The following is a 22,548-nucleotide window of genomic DNA, read 5'->3' as shown; positions in this document are numbered from 1 at the left end:
ATTTTGGAGTAATGGTTTCGGAGTCATTTAGGTAGCTAAAACTAGCTTCAACAAAACAGTTAGTTAAAGACGTGCAGCTAGACAGATCTTTTTATCTATATCCAATCCCTCTACTAAGCTCCAGCTTCATGTTCCTCATGCAGCTAATAGAGGGTAATTGAACTAAACATACCTCCCAAAATGTCACGCTGACTCCAGCTAGCTTTCATTTTTTTTTTTAGGAGGAGGCAGCTGTTTCCCTTCCTCTTCCTGTCCGTCTGTTTAAAACCGCACAAGTGTGTGTTTGACAAAGGCCATCTCTCGGACTGGTGTGGAATGCCGGTACGTAGCGACCTGGGATTCAAGCCTGTACTTTTCCTACCTCTTAAAGCCCCGTGATCCTTCAGTCTGGGCATTCATGATTACAGAAGTGTACAAGCCAAGCTAATTGTTTGAACAGACTATGTGTATGTTTGCACTTAGTAAGTTGTGACTTTCACGCCGACTTCAGCAAATTCAGAGAACCTCCTGGAGGACGAACCCTTGGGAGGACTGATTTGTATTTGTATTTGTTGCGTCGATGGTTCTGATGTGTAGACATTAACTGAAGGATTAAATTCAAGGAAGTAGATCAAGCATGGAGCTACAGATGATTGATATTAGTGAGGGGTTTGACTGATGCATCACGAAACGTCGCCACATAACATGTCATGTGGCGGCAGTGAAACATCTTGAGTTGATGGGAATGACACTTGTTTTGCAGATAATAAACCAAAAATCAGTTGTTTTTTATCCACATGTCCATGGCAAGTTCCACCAAAGCCTAGGTTCTGGAGGGTCGCATGCGAAGACATGTGTGTATGCAATCCCTCCAGTCCAGACTAGCAAGATCTGACATAGGGTGGATACGAGGGCGGAATTTGAAAGTATTGTCACTGCGCTGTAGGTCCTTGATGGCTTTAAGGGTTTGCGGATGTTATTGCACAATATGCCAACATGTGCACATCTGCGTGCCCCGTTTCCGGCTTTCTTTTCAAACACTTGCTTGGTTTGCCTTTCTTGACAATGGCTAGGTCAACAGGACTCATAACAAGTCACTGAAATCCATTCAGTAGATGGCAAGATATTGCAATCTGTAATCCAAATATGTTTTCATATCTACAATATGGGGTTAATTTGGTGAGTAAAGGGGTTTGTCTCGTAGTCTGTTCAAATATCAGTGCTTTTAAGCCAATTATCATTAATTATTATCAAGCTAATCATTTTAAAGCAACTACTAAGCAATGTGTCGCTTTCCTCCAGTAGATTAAATCACTTTACGCTCATGTCAGACTATACGTATGAATTACAGTCACGACAGGCGCGGCATGCTGTTTGTATTGTGTTGAATTCATGTCAAGATGAATTACATCCAGCCATCCCGATGACAGACATGCTGCACGAGGCCATCTCAAAACTGAAGGCTCATGTGGCATGCAGATGTGCGCTAAATATCAAGTTATCCATTATAATTTATGCAACAGTCGTCTCGTTTTGTCCCCAAGGAAAAGACTGGTTTACGGGTTTAGCATGTCCTCTTTCACATTTGTCATTTAAAAGGGCACCGGGAAGAATAGAAGATCATTTCTGTTTTTGCCTTTCGAACATAAACAGTGCTTAGAGAATGGAGCCGCGCGTTCAGGATAGCACAGGTAGCTAATCATGGCACAGAGTGGATCCCGGGTCTCGAGCTAACCTCTAATTCTCAGGAGTCCCTGCAGCTGATCAGAGTCCGGGCACAGACAGAAATTATATGAACCGTGACCGCCTTTGTTGAATCAGCATTTTCCAACAAGCATTTGATAGATGGTGATGTGGAGGAAATGGCCTAGTTCAGCCCCTTATGATAAGTAGGTTCAGAACCAACTCAAACATTTAATAGATATCCACAACAATATGATGTAGGTGTCTATTAAAACACCTTGTGCAACTGACCTGACATTTGACTTCCCAAAATGATTCAACCAGCAGCTACAGTCACGAGTCTCAAGCTTCATTCCGGTGCTAGAGGTAACTAGTAATCAATGTAAACTGATCCGAAATAGAGAAATGATTTACGATGGAAATGTGAACACACTTTTGCCCTTAACAGCCTCTCTGTGATTAATGATAATTAGAGCCTTCTGTTACTGCAAGCTGAGCTCCCATTGGACAAGCTCAAACCAGTCCCTCGGGTTTGCTTTTCTCTTCCCGGGCCACGCAGGGGAAAGGCTCGGTGGAGAAAGGTAAGAAGTGTGCTGGGATCAAACGCGGTGTCACCCACTGTGGAAGGAGCCTGCCAAGGGTGAGGGGAGGTCAGGAATCCAGGGTTGTGGCAGAATGTGAGGAATGTTGCCTCCAGACCTGAACACTGAGAACCAGTGACCACGGAGAGAGATACCATCTGAGGATTTGCAGAGTAATGGCTCAGGGTCAAAGTTACAGGATGAGGGCCCAAAAGTAAATTTATGACAAATGCATGAAGCTGTTTGAAGGACGGCCACTTTGCACCGAAAAGACGTTCTGAAGTTTATTGCTATGAAGATGAAATGGAAACAAGCTGTCCAACACCGCATGTGATTTTCATCATTCGAGAGTACACACAGACTACTGCTCAGCTAATTGTTATTCCACATTGTGGATGAGAACGTGCAACTCAAATCACATGTGCAGTAGAATGTCAGTTCAAACATCTCCTTCCTACTAACAACTGGCTTTGACACCACTACATGTCCTTTAAGAAACCATAGTGGGCTCAGGCACGGGCCTTGTGGTCTGCAGCTTTATGCTAGCACCAACCAATTGTTGTCACTGTGACTGATACCCTCACTCACTGCCTCAAATATGACATAACTCATACAACTACAGTAGGAACTTGTGAAAAGTGTCAGTCAGCGTTTACATCTTTCTTCTCTGGCAGCTGTATGTTACAAAAACTTTGACCTGATCAATGTACCGATCCAGAACACAAGCTTAATATGAGCTAAATGCCAACAGCAGCATGCTAACACGATTATGTTTTCACCGAAGCACGGCTGAGGTTGATGGGATTGTCAAATTCTGCGGGTGTTTGGTCATAAACTTAAAATTTAGTGTTCGCTCTTTGTGGCGAACCTGCAGAGAGCTACCACCCAAATCTTCAGCTCTTCTTTTTTGTAATGAACTTATTGTATTGATTTGCGTGTTCTCAGTGCTGTCTTAACATCAAGGTAATGTTACACTGAGCAGCTAACCAGATGCTACTATTCATCTTAAAGTGAAATACACCTTTTCTCCTTTCCCTTTACCCAAGCTGGTTAAGGCAGAATGCCGTCCACCGTGAGCCTGGGTCTGTCTCTAAATGCCAGCTCAAGGGGTAGAAAACTGGGATAAAACCTGCCATTGCTCCCATATTTCATGTGGCATTCTTGTTCCCTTCCGCTGTCTGTGCGCTTCTGTCAAAATCTCCTTGAGTGTATGAAGCGGCAAGAAGCTAACCCCAAGCTAACATTGCTAACATTCAAATGTCAAGTTTTGAAGAAGACCTGGATCATGCAACAAGCCAGGACTGCTTGGTTCACTATGTGACTGGTTGTAAAGATCTACAAGTTTGCAGCATGTTCTTGCATGTTCTATTTTCTGATAGCCTACGACAATTGTCAGTCAGAGTTTACATCTTTTTTTGTTCACAGCCACATGTTCCCATAACCTGACCAATAAACCGATCCACAGCGCAATCGGATAGTAAATTTGTTCAATAGCCACATACAGCTTGCAAATCGTCCAAAGGCGCCAAGTCTAGTCTACTGATGATCAAACATAGAGACATACTGCAGGACTTTTTTTATTAAAAAGCTATTTTAATAGCAGCACTTGCATCCCAGTGTGCAAATGTTTCACAGTCAATAGTTCATGTCTGCACCCACACTTCTAGCTGATCAGGAATCATCTGAGTTTATAACTATTTTCTGAAAAGATGAAGCTATAACATATAAATGACTGTATGTGCTGCGTGTACAGTATACAGTCAGCTGTTACCCAAAAGCAAGACCAAACACAACTGTCATTTAAACTGCAGCAGCATCCAACTTCTAATCGAGAGCTGTAATTTCTTCACGAAAACCAAAATGAATACCGGGGCACAACTGTTCTATTTCAGCCTCAGAGATCCCTTGTTCATAATTTTACTCTCGTACCCTGTATTCTGCTTTGCCATCCTGTTTGATATTCCGTTTCCGGGCATCATCCCGCTCCACCGGTTCAGCTAGACTGCCCTGAACAAACTGCTAATTATCCCTCTGATGCAAGGGCACCTCCCTGAGCATGACTGGACCACACGGTGAATGAAGGGCCCACAGCTGGCTCACAGCAGACATCTTCCAGTTTTTCTTCAGCAGAAATTACACTTGCTGGGGACATTTTAGATCCTTTGAAGGCTGTTTTACCAAGAGAGGACTTAATGGCAGCAGCTGTATGCATGTAACATTTCTAGGGTTTTTTGGGGGTTTTTTTGGCAGTCACAGCTGTTTCTTTGCTCTGTGTGAGAACTTTCTCTGTTAGGTTTGTTTTTATATTTACTGCATTCTGACATTAAAACAAAAGCTTTCCATAAACATGCCAACACCTAAAACTAGCCAACATTCCCATTCCTTCAGTGTTATTTTTCAAACTGAATCTCAAATTGAAGATCTCAGTAAAAACACACCCAAAAATAAAATAAATGATCCACATGCTTATACCAACTGGGAGTGCAATGGCATTGTTAGCAAAAGACTGCACATACGGAGTCCATTCACAGCTCTAATGTGTTCCAGACAAAGCCTTGCATCTCTGCTCGAAACCACTCTTGCAGATCATGCACAAATTCAGCCGTGGTACACTGAGCATATTTTCTTCTAAAGTGATTATGTCAGGCTTTGGGCTTTTAGACTAAATCGAGTTTCGAGCTGTCAGATTAATTAGCTCCTTTCATATGACCTTTTACTGCAGCCACATGTGGCCTAGTGACATCCACGGTCCACCAAGTGTTAATGTAATGTGGAAGAGGTTAACAGATGTTTAAAGTCAAGGGGCTATTTAAGTACAGTCAGCATGTGGGAAGGATGCAAGAATCTTACATTAAGATTCCCACGACTTTTCATGTCTCGACTGCTAGTCTCCACCACCTCCCTTTGGCTGGCTGCAGTTCGTTAATTACAGAAGGCCTGCCTCAGAGGCCACGCAAGGTGGCTTCAGAATTAAATCAGACAACTAATCAGGGACTCATAAATGGCTTCAAGTAGGAGTTCTGATTTGGCATTAGGATAACTTTTTTTTTTACATTTTAGCATTCTGCAAGTCATGCCAGATAAGCTGGCCAATTAGCTTCAATACTCAATTAAGCATCCATTAAGTGCAGCTCTTTGTGAAATAGGTGCTTGACCCAGACAGTATGTAAGAAGTGAATCAAAAAAACAACAACAACAACACAACAGTCTGCAACAGTGTTGCTTGATTGATTTAAATTATGAGAAAGCACTTCTCTAAGCTAATGTTCTCCATTTCTACTTTATTTTGACCAAAAACCTGCTAACTTCCTGTTGGGCCAGGCTAGCTTCTCCAAAATTAGCTAAATGCTAACAGCCAGTGAAGCTAGTCAAACCATGGCGCAGTCAAACCATAGCCTACTGTTCTGTGGCGCAATGGCGTACTAGGCAATACCCTGGATGAAACGTGGAACTAGTTAGAGGGGACCGTGGTTCCAAAAGTAGGCAAAGACAAGGTCCAAAAATAACGAGGGAAAAACGTTACAAGAGCTGAAGAGCTGGCGGTGACACTGGATAATTCTGACGTCAGTGTTAGCATGTGTAAAACTTTGCTGCAGATGCTAAGAAAGAACTCTCAATTAGATTTGCTAGGAATACCAGGAATTCTGTGGAATGGAGCTAGGGATTCTAATGTTGGACATTTTGACCCAGCAGGAAATGCTGTGTTTTTACTAAATTTAACAATGACTCTGTTGCATTTAGTTGGTAAGTGCAACAGGTACGCTAGCATGTACAGGGTGCGTTATCTATGGGAGAGTCTTTTTTTTTTTTTTTTTTTTTACTTGAATGAAGAAACCAGTGTATGCGCACCCACGGCCAATTCAGAATCACTAATTAACCTAACAAGCATGTCTTTGGACGGTGGGAGGAAGCCGGAGTATCCGGAGAGAACCCACGCAGACACAGGGAGAACATGCAAACTCCACACAGAAAGGCCCCAGTCGGGCTGGATTCGAACCCGTAACCTTCTTGTTGTGAGGCATCAGTGCCGCCTCAATAATATTAATTAATAGCTATATTCTATATACTGTATATGCTCCAGGGTTTAGGCCTTGTGCATATTTTCTTTTATATACATTACTGGGATTTAAATATAATCAGCAATAATTACAAATATTTGATATGCCGCTGCTTTTTCTGCATTCACAAGTTAAAGGCCCTATGTGTAACATTTAGTGGCCTCTAGTGGTAAGGTTGCACATTGCAGCCAAGTAAATACCCCTGCGCCTCACAAAGGAAAACAAGGAGAATCTATGTGGCAGTTAAAATTGCAAAAAACTTGCAAGGCCTTGTCTAGAGACTGTTTTGTTTGTCCATTCAAGGCTACTGTATCAACATGGCAGTGCACCACGGTGGATCTGCTCCCCATGTAGAACTGAAGGGTGCTTTTAGGTGCTTATACACTAAACTAAACATATTTATGAAAATGATATTTTTTTGATGCAAATAGATCCCACTAAATCCTACACACAGGACATTTAAAATGTCATACCTCATGAAAGTTTGCAGTCAACTCCCCCCACCCTCGTAATTCTTCCAACTTGTTTTCCGCAGCATACCTGAACACCAAGGGGCTGTACTGGCAGCTCGCCTGGGGGGGGCTTGTGTTGGATAACTTTCTACAGCCTGATGCGGTAAAATAATGAAGGCACTGGCAGCTCTGACTCGAGATGAGGTCTACATGACCTGTCTTGAGCTAAGTTGTGAGCTCTTCACCAAACTCCCCCAGGGGTCAAAGGTTAAAAAGGGCAGCTGCAGACAAAAGCGGCACGAAACCTTATCCTTTTTCATTCACTTTCCTGACAGTGAGTTAATGAGTTTGCTGGCCCAGCTCCGAACCGATCACGCAACGGGGATTTTATAATGAAATTTTCTTTCAGTTGATGAATCAAGGTGATAAAAAGCACAATAGCAACTCATGACCGTTAAATTGGCTTGTGAGATTTGATGTAATTAAACACACTCAGCTGGGCAAAGACATTAAGTTCTCCGGGGGAATGAATTTCTGCCAAATACTGTAAAGAGACACAGGATTATTGGAGCCTTGTAAATTCTTCTTACATGGCTTCTTGCAGGTTTGGTGTTACTTGTCCAAATCTCATGGTTTCACACCCAACTGGGCGGTTTTGGAGTTTATTTTGCAGGGAAAATTAGAGTTCGAGCTGGTTTGTGAGCATATTGGTGCTTTTTCTAATAGCTTTTTATTGCTGATTTGAGTTGAGTGCATTTACTCCTTCCAAGACTGAAACATCTTGCTGTCCTGAATCATGCAGACTGCTGCAGATAGCATAGCCTGTCCTGCAAATGTAGGATCTCACAAATTCTGCTATGCTAGTAGCAGTAGTTTGCAGCTGGCTGCTCCAGTATGATTTTGTTTCCTTCAGCTGCACTGCTTTTTTATCATACTCTACACTAGAGTAACCAATCTGCATGGAAACCATTATTTTTATCTGGCAACACTCTCCTTGTGTCACTTTAGAAAATCCAGGGAAGATTTATTTTCACTTTCTGGTGACACAAGAAGAAATGTAGAAGGGGTTAGAGGTTGGTTTTAAGGTTAAAATAGAAGAAGAAACCCATTAAATGCACAAGTAAATGTTTGAATCGCTCAGATAGCTTGTTTAAAAAGGATTCCCGCACACTCTTCATATATTTAAGCGCAGTTAATATTTATCGTTCAATATAAGTCAAGGTTATTTTGCAGCCACCATTTCTGAATGTCACCGTATTTATATCCTAAATATGCTCCTTTTCTAAACTTTAGTTAGACCGACTGATCCCATTCAGCCAGTAGATGGTTCCAGTGAATGACGGCGTGGTATGAGCACCAACTTGCAGAAACATGTGAGGTGCATGACCTACAGTAGGTAATCCACCACAGTGAAATACTCACTCACTCTCATATTTACGTTTTTTTTTCTGTGCGTGTGTCATCCCAGAAATGCTTGATGCCTTCAAGGGCTTCTGGTAATTTGAACATTTTCAGACTCTAGAGTCAGTAAATAAACCACAGCCATTTAATTTCTTCCGTTTAAGTCCTTGCCAAATCAATACAATCCTCTTTGTGATTTTTTTATTATTATTATTCATTGTCTTTTATGTTTTTCAAAAGCATGAAGAAGAGGTGAGTCAGATTTGTGAAGTTAAAATGAGTTAATCAATCCCAAGAGAGGTTCAGTCTGTCAGAACATTTTCAGGCATGTCTAATATACAGTACACAGTCTATATTCTTTTCCTTTCGGTTGTTCACACCAACTACCTCTTCATGTCCTCCTTCACTACATCCATGAACGTCCTCTTTGGTCTTCCTCTAGGCCTCCTGCCTGGCAGCTCTAACCTCGGCATCCTTCCACCAGTACGTCAACTATCCCTCCTCTGAACGTGTCCAAACCATCTCAACCTGGCCTCTCTAACTTTATCACTGAAACCTCTATCATGAGCCGTCCTTCTAGTAATGGACTCATTCCCGGTCCTATCCATCCTGGTCATGCCCAGAGAAAACCTCAACATCTTCAGGTCACAGTATCCAGTGCACATATACTGTTTATTCACTTGCCATTAAATTAGGCATACTAGTGAACATGAATGACCATACAATTGAATTACAAGCTTTCTGAGGCTGTGCAGGAGTGGTATCTCAAAATACCAGCATGTCAGTGCATATCAGTGGGTACACCAGTCTTCTTGTACTGCATTTCAAGATAGTCCAGTCAGCAAAAAAAAAAAAAAAAGACTTTGCACCACCAAACATATTCAAAGAGTACAGTAGTAGGAGTATTTTGCATCCTGCTGCTTTGCACGTATACACATCTGCATTTGGAAGCATTATATGTAATGATGGTTTGAGTTATAAATGTCGTATATAAACACAGGGTTTTGGGCTCTTTTTAGTCCAGACTGCTTCATAAATAACTCTATGATTCAGGTGCTGTTGAATATGATACGGCACAAATCGGTTAGCCATGTAGAATAAAAGATATTAACTGAACTGGACAGGGCATGTAAGGGCACAGGGACAAGGACCTTAATAAGAAAAAAAAAAGAAGTTTGGTAAGGTTAATACAGTCCCTTAAAATCGTAAACCACTGCCACAGACACTCTGACTGAAACAACTCCGCCGCACCAAATGCAGCAACACACACACACGCACACACACCCTGTCATTTTCTTATATGAAGCATGAAACACAGTTCACCTCTTACAGTGCATCACTCAGCGAGTCTCCCCGCTCTACGGGCTTCCATTTAGAGGTATTTCAGTGCCGCCCCTGTGGGTGCACACTGCGTGCCGTTACAGGACGGTTCTCAACAACCCGGTCGCGGGGTGGGAGGAGAGAGGCGCATGAAAAGAAGCTCTATGAATGATACTCCATTCTGACTGCCCACAGAGCAAACCAGGAAATGTGAGAGAAAATATTTTAGCCGGTGCCTGTTAAGAAGAGCAAACCTCTGCTCTATATTGGTAACACATGTGTTGCTCGGGCACTGGGTAGATATAAGATATGATAAGTCGTCTCACGTATGGAAAGTTTTTTGAGGAAATGAATGAAACAAGTGTGAAAGTTGTTCTAATGCTACCAAGTTCCTCGACGCTTATGGTGACACATTGTCTTTACAATTATGCTAATCTGCACACATCCCAGCCATTTCCCTTCTTAATTACGTGTCTTTTTAAAGGTTTAATGATTTCAGTGTGTGTTTGGGATTCTTTTCTAATTCGTGTTTCAGACTGTGTTGAGCAGATGTGCTTGTGTTGAGTACCCCAGCTAGTCCGTGGAAGGCCACCCACCCTCTCTTCACAGCAGCCCCTTCATCTTCCCATTCGGACACGGTGATTCCCTGTTTCGTCACCCCTGCCGCAGTGACCAGCAAAGCTAATGTTTGCCATGACCTTCACTAAACCTGTCCAACGATGCCAAATCAAGGTCACAACAGACTTGGACCTTTATCTTTCACTTTGCTACTTGTAGGAATCATGGTGTGGAGTCTGTTTGCTGCGGGATATGCATCTGTCTCACATATACCAAGTTCATGCACCTCTTTAAACTCTACATTTTCTCCTGAGGGCTGAAAGGAAAGCTGCACAGCAGGTGATAAAACGTTTGATTAAGAAATGGAAATTGGTGGCGCACTTGACCTGTCCATGAAACTCATTAACTTACTGTTACGGTTAAAACATTGTCACACTGAAACAGGATTTAATTAACAAACAAGAAAGTATTAAACCAGACGGCACAACCAAAAAGTGAAGACTGCAGTTTGCCTCAGAGATCTGGATGTTATTATTCCACAACGCGGCACTCTGGAGGGATCACCCAGCTCAGATCATCATCAGGAACGTCGGAGGAGCCTTGAAAGTTTCACTTTCATCAGCTGGAGCCATCACTTTAGATGCCTCTCAGCTACAGTGTGCTCAGACAGAGGGACATTCCTGACTCTCTGAGACATATAAAAGGCTCGTTGCATGTCTGCCTGCATGATTGCTGCTCTCTTTCTCTTGTGTTCTGTAGCATCAGGCTGCTTCCCATTACGGACACCTGTAGTCCAGACCATGCTGACTTCAGATCATTTTTGAGACAGACTTGCACCGATCAGGAATAACAATATGACCACCTTCCTAATATTGCGTAGGTCTCCCTTGTGCCTCCAAAACTGTTGTGACTGATCAGGGAATGAACATGGGCCTCCTGTGGTGTCTGGCAACAGAATGTTGTTAGTGGGGGGCTTTGAGGGGACGGGCCTCTGTGGATCATCCCACAGATACTTGATCAGTTTAGGATCTAGTGAATTTGGAGGCCAGGTCAACACCTTGTGCTGTTCTTCATGTTTTTTTGTGTTGTTTTTAAAGCGTTTTTGTGTGTGTGAATCCCGCTGGGGATGGCTGCTGCCACCAAGGAGTGTCATTGCTATGGGGTGGGGGTGCCTGGTCTGGTCTAGGTGGGTGCTACATGTCTAAGTAACATCCACATGAATGAATGCCAGGTCCGAAAGTTTCCCAACAGAACAATGAATTATCACAAGATAGTCAATGTTATTTACTTCTCCTATCAGTGGTTTTAATGTTCTGGCTCTTATGTTATGGCAATTACACATAGATTTAGATTTGAGGGATGACTCATTGTGTCAAAATTGTGCACCTTTTGTTGTGTTTAAGCACAAATATAAACAAGAAACTGATGCAAAGAGCATTGATGTCAAATGTTTTCTGTGCCTCAGTCTTGCAAATAGAATAAGCATCAAATCCCATATCAGTAGATAGCTTAAATCCTCTGAAAATATGGAAAACCTTTAGCCAGATGCTAACTATGGTACGCTACATAGCGGAAATTTATCAACCCAGAAAAACATAAATCTTTATATAAATAAAGCCCTGGCTTTCCACGGATTAGCCTTCTAATAAAAGCTTTTCAATCCCGTGCTAACTAAACCCACCGACTGATACAAGATTATTGGGTGTATTTATTCCTATGAACTACGGTGGCAGCCAAAGCTAATGTTAGTGAAGTGAGGGAAAATTTTCTTGCTGGTATTTGACTAGAGTGAGTGTGGAGAAAGAGCTCTTTATACTCTGCTCTGCACGGAGTGTAAACAGTGACAGACAGCGGCCGGTGGCTGGCTCAAGTTTGCCTGTGAAAAGTGCTTGTGTTTCAGTTCCATGTCAGGTTTTAGGTGCTCATCGCCGCTAAAAGAACTGTTGTCATTTTAACATTTCTGCTTAAAAGCTGTGCTTCATTGTCCCTTTTTCTGAAACAAATGCCTTGTGTGCCGTTTCTTTTTACCAACTAGCAACCATGGCTTCATCAGTAAAATCTGACTACTTTCAGGTCTTTAAACTAGAGTATCAGTGATTTTTATTCCACTTCCACCAACGATAACACTGTGTGTAGTCTCTCTAATGTTTGTTCAGTCCTCTACTCATCCTTGTACCAGATCTATTTCGGTTCTTGGTTCTTTAAATAAAGTATCCAGTCTAAACCTACATGCATTTGAACTGCTGTCCATCTTATTTACCTGGTCTCATTCTTGATCTTGCCATATATTCTGCATAATCAGTGCCCTAGTAACTGTCAAAACATTGAGGCATTAAACCCCTTCTAATCTGTTTGAGGGTTTGCATTCCTCTGTAAAAGCTGCTTTCCCTGAGTTTTCATTCATAAAGAAAGCACCTCCAAATAGGACTAATAAATAACCCCGACCGACATAGGCTGTGGTCCAGTACAAGGTGATTGCAGACAAGAAGAGATATGTCGCAAAAAAGGGTCAACATGCAAATTTTTCAGCTGAACAGAATATTAATCGTTAGCTGTAATATCGGTGTTAGCGTCTACAATTACCTAATGTGCTAGCAGCTTAATGTAGAAAATGCAATGTCCTAAGATTAATGCTCTAAACGATATAAGATTTAATTACATTATCTTCTCACACAGTTTTTGGAAATGTCAGAAAACGTCCTCTTACAAGGTTGTGAGTGCCATAAGAGGGCGCTGCTCATATGGACTTTTCTCATGAGAATGATTCTGAAGGCAGTAATTGTCTGGTCTGGTCATTTTTATGAAGTGTCTAAGGTAACGGTGCCTTTCAGTGCTAGTCAAAGCTCCAGCTAACAGCTAGTAAATGGGAACTAACTGTAGCTAGTATAGGAGAAGCAGTGGGATAAATTTTAAGATTTCCATATTGTATCATTCCGTATCGTATCGTATCGTATCGTATCGTATCGTGTTGTATCGTATTGTATCATATCGTATTGTTCTGTCTCGTACCGTATTGTATCGCATCACATCGTGTTGTATCGTATCATATTATTCCGTATCGTATCGTATCGTATCGTTTCGTATCTTATCATATCGTATCTTATCGTATTGTATCGTATCACACTGTATTGTGTTTTATTGTATTGCATTGTACTGTATGGTAGCGTATCGCATCACATCACATCACATCACATCACATCACATCATGTTGTATCGTATTGTATCATATCACATAGTGTTATATTGTATCGTATTGTATCGTATTGTATCATATTGCATCATGTTGTATCGTAGTTTATTGTATTCTATCATGTCATATTGCATCACATCATGTTGTAGTGTATTGTATCGTATTGTTCCGTATCGTATCGTATCGTATCGTATCGTATCGTATCGTATCGTATCGTATGGCACACATTGTTACTTGCCTAAGAAAGTGCTAAAGATGGCTGCACCATATTGGGACATTGGGGACTTAGGGGACTTTGAGGAAGCCCTGTATTTGTGCGCACTAATTAATTTAAATTTTTGCCTTTTGTGCCTCACACCAGTGGGTTGTGGTTCATGCCTCCCATCCCATTTTTCTGCGGGACAATACCAAGCATCTAGAGCAACCTAAAGTCTTCATACACGGCTCAGAGCGACAGGTTTAAACTATGCAAATCATTTACTTGACACTGTGAAAAATCACTTATCATACCTTCTACAACAACGAGCGAGCAGACCACGCTGTCAGACTGATTACCCTTCACTTCTCTGGCAGCAGCTAGCTGGCTTGGTTATTTGTTAATTTTAGAGCCGTCTCATTAGTGGAGACAGTAACAAGTTCGAACAAAGGCCGATTGTCATTAGAATCACAGCTGATAACAATTTATACGCATCCCGGCAGTAATCATGGGAGAATCTCTGAGGGAGACTACCTGTATGTGTTTGACTCACTTTTACTTTTGTTCATGGAATAGTTTACAACTCTGAGGTTGGCAACTACTGTGAACTACATATAAGAATATCCAACTGTATATGTCTTATATCCTATCAGTTTGCATCCTACTACTGAGGCAAAAAGTGTTGCAAAGTCTGCAAGTACTACACCTATAACTGCCATTGTTACTAGTAGTAAAAATATTGCACTTACATTAGGCTAACTCAGCAAAATTGGTCTGCAACATAGCACATATCTCACACCAGAAAGCTTTGTGAGGAATCATGGTTTATTTGTGTGCGAGTCCTGCCAATTTTTCTCGAACAAAGGAAGAATGGAGCTTTACTCATCCTCCAAATTTTCCCAGTCCGACGGGAAATCAAATGTCCAGGCATAGGCGAGCCTGTCCGTCCCCGAGGCTACCATCTGCTGCTGTCACCCTAGCCTCTTTCAGTTTCATCACTTGCTGCTGACTGACTCGCCACAGATAATATCTCCCTTGAAGTCTGCTGCCAAAGCAAAGTTGGGAATCATTTTGTGAATCATGCACAGGAGATAACAATAAAAAGAGACGAAGTAGAAGCCGACTGATAAAAAAAATAACCGATATAGGCTGTGGTCCAGCATTGGGTGGTTGCTGACAAGACATTACATGTTGTGAGTGACGTGTTTATTTCTCAGCTGTAAAATGTCCTGCTTGTTTCTTGGCTGCAAAGGGTGCAAATAAAAATCAAGCCAGCAAACGTCCAGGCATAGGCGAGCCTCCGTCCCCGAGGTTATGTCTGATGCTGTCAGCCTAGCTTCTTTCAGTTGCATCAGTTTTTGCTGACTGACTCGCCACAGATAATGTCTACCTTGAAGTGTGCTCCTAAAGCAAAGTCAGGAACCAATTTATGAATCAAACACAGGAGAAAACAATAAAAGAGATGAAGTTCAGAGAGATTCAAAGAAGAAGCCCTTGTTATTTCTAAGTTCGGAAGATTTATTTGCAAACTGCACTTTATTTGCGACATCTTTTATAAATTTTACTCTGAACTATTTGGACTTCCCCCATAACTTTGTGAATGACTGCCCCTGATTTATGAACCATGCTCGGATGAGATGTAGCATGAAACCTTCTTTGCCCAGGCATCCATTCTTCCCAGAGAAATGGCTCTGCTTTCTGCCACCGGGCATCCAGGAGCAGCATCTGACACCGTTTGGCTGGAAAAACGGACTGAGTCTGGCTGGCTGGGAAAGGATGAGCTGGCTGACAGACGGAGCCTGGTCAGGGTCCATGTCTTCACAAGAGTGCGCCGAGAGATGTAAGAATCTGACCCCTGCTTCTAGAATAAAACCCATTAGATGAGGAACTCTGGAATCATTCGACTCCCTGCAATCACGTTTTGGGGTTTATCCAAAAAGTACCCAGCCTGCCTTATTGTGTCCTGTTTCGGGACATTCGTGAAGTCAATGGGAACAGGTTCTGTTATCTCACACTGTTGGCACATGATTGCAGTTGTTAGTGCAGGTAGCTTTTAAAAGCATAATGGCCTATTCACTATATATAAAGACACAGTAATATGCTGTATTAAAGGCATTTAAATGAGGAATTACCTCTTAAAATAAATGTTTTCAGGGATTCGAGGAGGATATTTATGATGTATTTGATTATACAGGGTAAAAATATGTGTGCATAGTATAGATTTACAACACTCCATGCAATAAAAATTGAAATATAGTCCCACAGTTGGTGTTCTTTAGTGATAGTCTAAAATCTTTTGTAGGTTTATTAAAAGTGATGGCCATGAGTTACTAATTTACTCACGGTTTCAGACCGGATTATGTAAAGTGTCTTGAGACAATTTGTATTGTTATTGATGCTATAAAAAATAAATAAAACTGAATTATATTGACATAGTGTTCATAACTCAAAACATGCCCTGAAAAGAGGCGTCCGCATTCAGTATTATTTTCTCCAGTGGTTCAGTCCGGTGCTTTCTTTAATTCCTCACCCATGAGACCTTGCAAGATCAGAAGACTATTTAATTCCTAGCAGATGTCAACCAACTAAAAACCCTTTTCCAGTGTCCGGTACACCACTGAACTATGGGCTTAACCAGTTTACTTCACAGTAATTTCATTTTAATTCAGCTCAACATTATGCTTTTTATTTTATATGATTGCTGCATGCTCATTTATGTGTGACTAGTTTGTGAATTCAATTACTGGCCACTATAGATTTTAATGCTTTATATTGTTACAGTGTGTGTATGTTGTTGTTTTTTTTAAGATTCTAGGCTAGATGTCATCAGTGCAAAAGGAACATCGTGCATTCACAGTTGTGTCACTTCTTCATCATTCCCATGTCTTAATCAACTCTGTCAGGCTTTTATTTATTTATTTCCTCTCTCCTTTCCTCAGATGCACTCCGAGGAGACCTGGGGCCGCATTACAAAGCTAATGGGTGGACCCTGTGGAGAATTTCCAGCCCCGTGATTTGCTAATCGGGGGCTGGTTCCCTTGTCAGTTCCCTGTAATCGTGGCTCTGGTTTGTGGAGCTTGCCCAGCCCTCCTGTCCGCGGACGCACCAAGTGTACCGACTGCACCCTGTGCGTTTTGGTTAAAGCCCGACTACCTTCACTGTGAAGGCTGGGCGCTGGGAAGGAGGATCGGGGCCTCGTTGCGGCTGAGAGAAGAGCCTTTTAACTCCTCACATATGGCTTTTTTGTAGGACAGTTTCCATCATTATTCGGGATTGTGGAAGGGACGTCATTTACAAATCACCTGCAGTCGCCCAGAAGTTTTACTCACTTGTGGGCGCCCGATCATGGAGATGCAAAGGTGGTCCACAAGGTGGAAAACGAAAAGGTGGCTTATGGATTCCACTGTAACCGCATTCATCACTTTAACCCTGGTTCTACAGGCTGCTAATGTCAGAGCAGGTAAGAATATTAGGGACCAAATGTCTCCAATGAACTTTGTTTGGCCAAAAAGGGGACGGAGCGGCGACCGGATGGGAAAACTCTGTAACTGATGATGGAGATTGCTGCGTAACATACTTACCTGGACACGGCAGTTTTAATCAGATGTTTTATACCCGTTCCACAACCAGAATAGTCACATAAGGCGAAATATACCCGTGTGATCGAGCTGATCACTTCTGGAAGCCACCAAACACGAATCTTGTGCAAAACCGTTCCCTGCGCGATTTAAAAACCTTAAAAACTTACGACAGTCCGTGCGCTCAGAACATTAATTAAAGCGCAGTTTACCGCGGGCTACTTTTACGCATGAATGGAAGTCATCTGCCCCGAAGATGAAACACCTCGCCTAATTAAATTCATCCTAATCCGCTGGTATGTGCTTAGAAAGATCAGGAAACGGGGCAGAATTCCCCTTTTGCTTTTTTGAGATTCACTTGCTGAAAGAAACCTCTTTGTTTGCTGTGTGGTCCGCTAGGTGGATGAGAACACGGTTAGCAGGGTGGATTTCCTCAGCCAGTGGACACTGGACAAATGTCGGACACAATTTACTTGTACCTGGCACTGAAACAACCATTGCCACTCTTAAACGCGCAGCCTAATCTGATATTGCGTGACAGGCTGAAGTGTTAAATAGTGGAGTGGTGGAGTTGTATACTGTATTCGGTGATCAGGTTGTCAGTGCGCATATCCAAATGGCATGTCTTCACGAATTAATGCAGTGGACCTAATCCTATCATGTGAAGGAGGGCATGGAGACAACAGGATAGGTGATTAATTGATGGCCATCAATGTGTCAGTAAATATGAAGTGGTGACCCCTTGCAAAACTCTCAGTTGATCCCAGACCTGTCAGTGCAGAGCGCAAAGCCCCCCTGTCTGCCCGGGGTCTAAAAGTGGTCAGGCAGGTTCACCCTATCTCCACACTGCCCTGGTCCACACCAAAGCCCAAAAGCTGGCTTGTGCAAACCCCCTCCCTCCCTCCCTACCTCACCCCACCACCACCTACCTCGCTTGCCACCCCCCAAACTTTGCACTTCCAACTTTGCACTTAGATGTTTGGTCGGCTGCGGGACAAGGCTGTGCTGTGTGAGCGGTGGGAATGCTTCCCCTCTAAGTACTGAGCAGTTATTTGATAATGGTCCTTGTTGCACTTCCCTATGATTTCAGAGCCTTCAAAGAGCAGGCCTGCGTATGGGCCTAGCCTGCAGCCATAATGGTCACAAGTCACAGGGTTCAGGATTACATGGGCCTTACATATTGGCGTATACACAACTCTGTAAGGACTTATGGAGATTTCGCATGTTTATGATCTGTGATGACATTTTTCCGGCAGCCGTTCTTTCAGATACGCTGGAATAATGGTTACCTATGCAGCTGGTTTTGGAAAGCTGTTGTAATACTTAGCTAAAGTCATTATAAAGAGTTGCAGATTTAATTCATGCCACACAAAACAGTTGATTTTTGATTCACTTTTTAATGATTTATCCCCTTAACACGGCTGTCATTTGTTGCCTCCCAGTGTTGCAGCCTTCTGGTTTTCGAAGACAGGAATTGTGGTTCAGATTTAGCGTTTCCACCAACCTCCTTATGTAAATGTGAAGCATTCAGCTCCGGGGTCTGTGTTCTTGAGCTCTTTATGGCAGCCGGAGCAGTTTCTGCAGGGTGCCCTCTTCATCTAGCACTGTACAGACACGTTTTCTCAGCCCCCGGGGCGCAGGCTCAGATGTGCATTCCAGCAGACAAAGCTAGCATTTTCAGAGTCCTCTGCCTGATACGCTCAACCGGGAACATCAGCTAATCAGCTCCTTGATGGACCTTTGTTTGCTGGAGCCGTCGCAAAATTCACAGACGCTGCCAAATTCTTCTTCTTATTGTTATTTTTTTTTTGGCTCTGCAGAAAAACAGAACTTGAAAGTTTTGCTGTTACAACCTTCAAGAGACGTCCCCTGTTATAACATGACCTGTCTGGAAAAGGTTTAAACGCTGCTTGTTGACGTGCTCTGATTTTCATATGGAAGCATACAGTAAAAATAGTTACAGAGAGGAAAAGCAAACAGGGGAAGGGAAGTGGGGAAAAAATGCATTGAAAAAAAAACGTGGTAGATCTCAGTAAAGTTTCCTTAGTATGACACCAGCATAAAGCCGTCTTGTTTTCGCCGGCAGCGTGGTGGAAGTGGGTGGAAGGGGGGGTGGGTGGAGGTGGGGGGGTATATAGAGAGAGACACTTTGACTGAAGATGTTATTAGAGTCTCAGGGAGCTGCAGGTGAAAAGGTCCTCCTGGGTTTGCCAGCCAGTTTTACCTCCCTGTGAAGACACGAGGGCCGAAAATGACAAAGGAGTGAGCGGGATTCACGATATTGGAACGGCTCGAGTCTGTTGTGGGATAACGGATGAGCCGAGGCAGACGTTTTGGCCTCGGTCCTGCAAATGCTTTCATGTCATCCCTTGGAACTCGACGCTTTACACCTGTGAACATGACGGAGATGATATCAAGCCACTTAATCTATGGCTCGTGGTCAGGTGTCATGTTGCTCCTCCCATCCTCGCACGCCTCGGCGGTTTGCATAATGATGCATATGAGGAGTGATCTAACAGCCGAGCGTTTAGAGGCTCGGCTTTTGGATCGCTCCTCGAAGCTGTGAGGAGGTCCAAAGTTTCCGCAGCACCTGAGTTCTGCTGCTAGCTAACGGTATGTGGCCTGTTTGCTCAGCACCCCCCCCCCCCCCCCCACCTCCGACCCACGAGGGCAAACACACCAGCTCATCAGATGCACTCTTTAAAAAACCTTCGCACATTCATTTGGCCACCTCGATGGATCGGCAAGTATTGACGTTTTTCTCGGCACCTCTGTGCGAGGGTCGTAGCCTGGCCAGACTGCCACATCTGGAACGTATGAGTCCTGGAGTCTGGACTGAAGGCAGCGCTGCAGGGGCTCACAATGAGGTCCTCAGTTCGCTCTCCAAAATAAGTAGCTGGTTCATCCTCAAAGCTTCAAAAATGGTCACGTTGTTCTTAGTGATTCCATTCATGTGGAATAACAGCCGACTTTGCTCTCAGCTTCACATTTCTCTCTTGTTTTTCATATAGTTTAGCCTATATTCCTGTACATCCCTTACACAATTGACTCTAAAGATGCTCGTTTATATTTTCCAAGCTGAGGAACATGATCGCTTTTAAGAGAAAGGACTTGGATGATGGTTGTGAAACAGCCTCCTGGGTCATCTGGTGTTTACTTTTTGGGCTGAAGTTTCGCATTATGAATTGGTACAGACCAGCTCTCATTGCCTGCATGGTGAAAGGCATCTGTTCCGCTGCTGGGGTTGTTTTTAATAAATGCAAAAATAAAGTAACAAGAAAATTTTGTTTGTGCGTGCCTCACATTAAAATGAAACCGCTGAGTGGCGGAAACCCATGCAGCTGGAAGAATTTTTCTCGACATGGTCTGAATAACGTCCTCAAACGTAAGCTTTACCTGACCTGGTGATCCTGCGTAAACCACCTTTACATTCAGCAGGAATGGATTCATGTTAAAACGGGAACATTGTCCCCAAAACACGTGCTTTCCTGAACGGAATAGCTCTTTAATTTTCTTTGCCAAAGCTGAAATGTTGACCAGAAAATGCGAAGATGGACATCATGCATATTTGTGAATCACTACACCTAACAGTCTGCCATTGTGTTGTTAATTTTATCCAGATATTGCTGCACTGTTCAGTGAAGTGACGTTTGAACGGAGCTTTATTTACGGCGCCTTTTTACTATTCTTTCAATTAACATTGCAAAGCGAATGTGAAATGTGCATGAATGCATTTTTCTTTTTATCAGACCTTGCACATCGAAGCATCTCCCAGATACTAATTGCCACAAAAGGGACAATATATTGCTGCTCTCCTTTCGAGCTAACGTTTTATACCGAGGAGTTTTTCCAGAGGCTCTTAGAAGGCATAATTATAATCCTTTCCCATGGGCCTCTGTGGGTGCCCACACAGGCTCCTTTATGTAAAGTGCATCAGATTGGAGAGCCTTATCAAAGGTAAACCTATCCAGGTGTCACAGAACTTGAGCGCTGACGGCACATTGTTCCTTGGAATGCCTTGACATGGACATTTCCTGTCAAGTGAGCCTGCAGAGCCCGGGCCAAGGCGGCATTTGCTAGCTTAACTGTTTAGACACGTGAGAAATCCTGCACGTCTCCGCATTTGATCAAGAAAGATTAGCTTTCTGTTACATTACATATTAAACTGAACGTAATACGAATCGTGCCGACGGTGTTTATTTACCCTGCGCGGGATCCAGATACCGTCATGCATTTCCAATTTTGAAAAGCTACCATATAATCGGCTGGGAATAAACACCCACTCATCTCATGTTGGAAACGAGGGTCTCTGCTAACCAATGTTTTCATTTTTTTTGTTATTTCTCTGAACAGAGGAGCCAGTGGATGTCCTAAAAGTATTAGAATTTCAAAATTACCCCGAAGGAGTGACGAAAACATCAGGATTCTGTGCAAACCGAAGAGCATCGAAGCCAGACTCAGCTTACAGAGTTGCCAAGCAGTTCCAGATCAGTGCCCCCACCACGCAGTTATTCCCTGGTAAGATACAACTCTCTGACTCTGACCTTCAGCTGCAGTTTGAGTAGTTTATAAAAAGTTTTTTTGACACAACATTTGCAGTTTTCTTGTGCTAGTAATCCTTTAAATACAACACCGACCAAAGTAAATGTGATTCAAACTTAAATATTTCATCCTAGATAGTGTAACATTGGAAGTGTCCCGAGTCCAACCCATTCACATGTCTTCTCCCCTCGTCTTCTTTTTCCCTGCAGGTGGTGTTTTCCCTGAGGACTTCTCCATCCTGACCACGCTGCGCCCCAAATCTGGCCTCCAGTCCTTCTTGCTGTCCATTTACAATGAGCAGGGAGTCCAGCAGCTGGGCGTGGAGGTGGGACGCTCACCTGTCTTCCTGTACGAGGATCAGACCGGCAAGCCGGCCCCAGAGGACTACCCCCTGTACCGCACTCTCAACCTCGCTGACGGAAAGTATGTCAGACGTAAAAAAGAAAAACCATCAGCACTCACGTACTCAGACACACCAAAGAAGCTGATTCAGGAGGGATGGGTGTAGCATGCAAGGAGGGGAAGACTGGGACTGAGGGTCCTGGTCAAAGACACATAGTAGTTTGAGGCCTCAGTCATTTAGCTAAATGGGGTTGATGCAGTTTGGCTCTAATTTTAGCTGCAAGACAGATCATCTGAAACCAGTTTGCCTCTTATTTTCCTTTTATTTGGAGTGACCTATTCTCGACAAGACGTTTTTTTTTAGCTCCCCCGTCTAAATCCACTCTACGTGAACATGAATCCTTAGAGAATTTGATGACCCTAAAATCCCCGATTCCCACTGACCTGTTCTTCTCGTAAAAGCAAGAAAACAACCCCGATCTTACCCCTCGTTGCACCGCAGGTGCTCATCACCGGATTATCCGTCTCCTCGGGGGTCTGCGGGCACAGAGACAGGTCAGAGACGGGGAGACACTGGATTATTGGGGCGCAGCAGGGCTGCCATGGGCAACCTGACCTCATCCATGAACTCACTGCCTCTGTTATTTTAGAGAGGGGGCGGGAAAGGA

At 43.1% G+C, this 22,548-nt stretch overlaps 1 protein-coding gene across 2 annotated transcripts in view; it reads left to right on the top strand.

The window, feature by feature from the left end:
• Positions 1–16,377: 16,377 nt before the first annotated feature.
• col11a1a (collagen, type XI, alpha 1a) overlaps positions 16,378–22,548 on the top strand; it is a 73,325-nt gene continuing 67,154 nt past the window's right edge. For both annotated transcript variants that reach the window (XM_084566037.1, XM_084566036.1), the window contains exons 1-3: positions 16,378–16,878; positions 21,350–21,514; positions 21,748–21,961. In XM_084566037.1, coding sequence (XP_084422163.1) covers positions 16,764–16,878; positions 21,350–21,514; positions 21,748–21,961 — 494 coding nt within the window. In that variant the 5' untranslated portion in view covers positions 16,378–16,763. The remainder of the gene's footprint in view (positions 16,879–21,349; positions 21,515–21,747; positions 21,962–22,548) is intronic.

This window comes from Chelon labrosus (assembly GCF_963514085.1).
Source record: "Chelon labrosus genome assembly, chromosome: 18".
Taxonomy (NCBI): Eukaryota; Metazoa; Chordata; class Actinopteri; order Mugiliformes; family Mugilidae; genus Chelon; species Chelon labrosus.
This window is presented reverse-complemented; position numbering and strand designations above follow the sequence as displayed.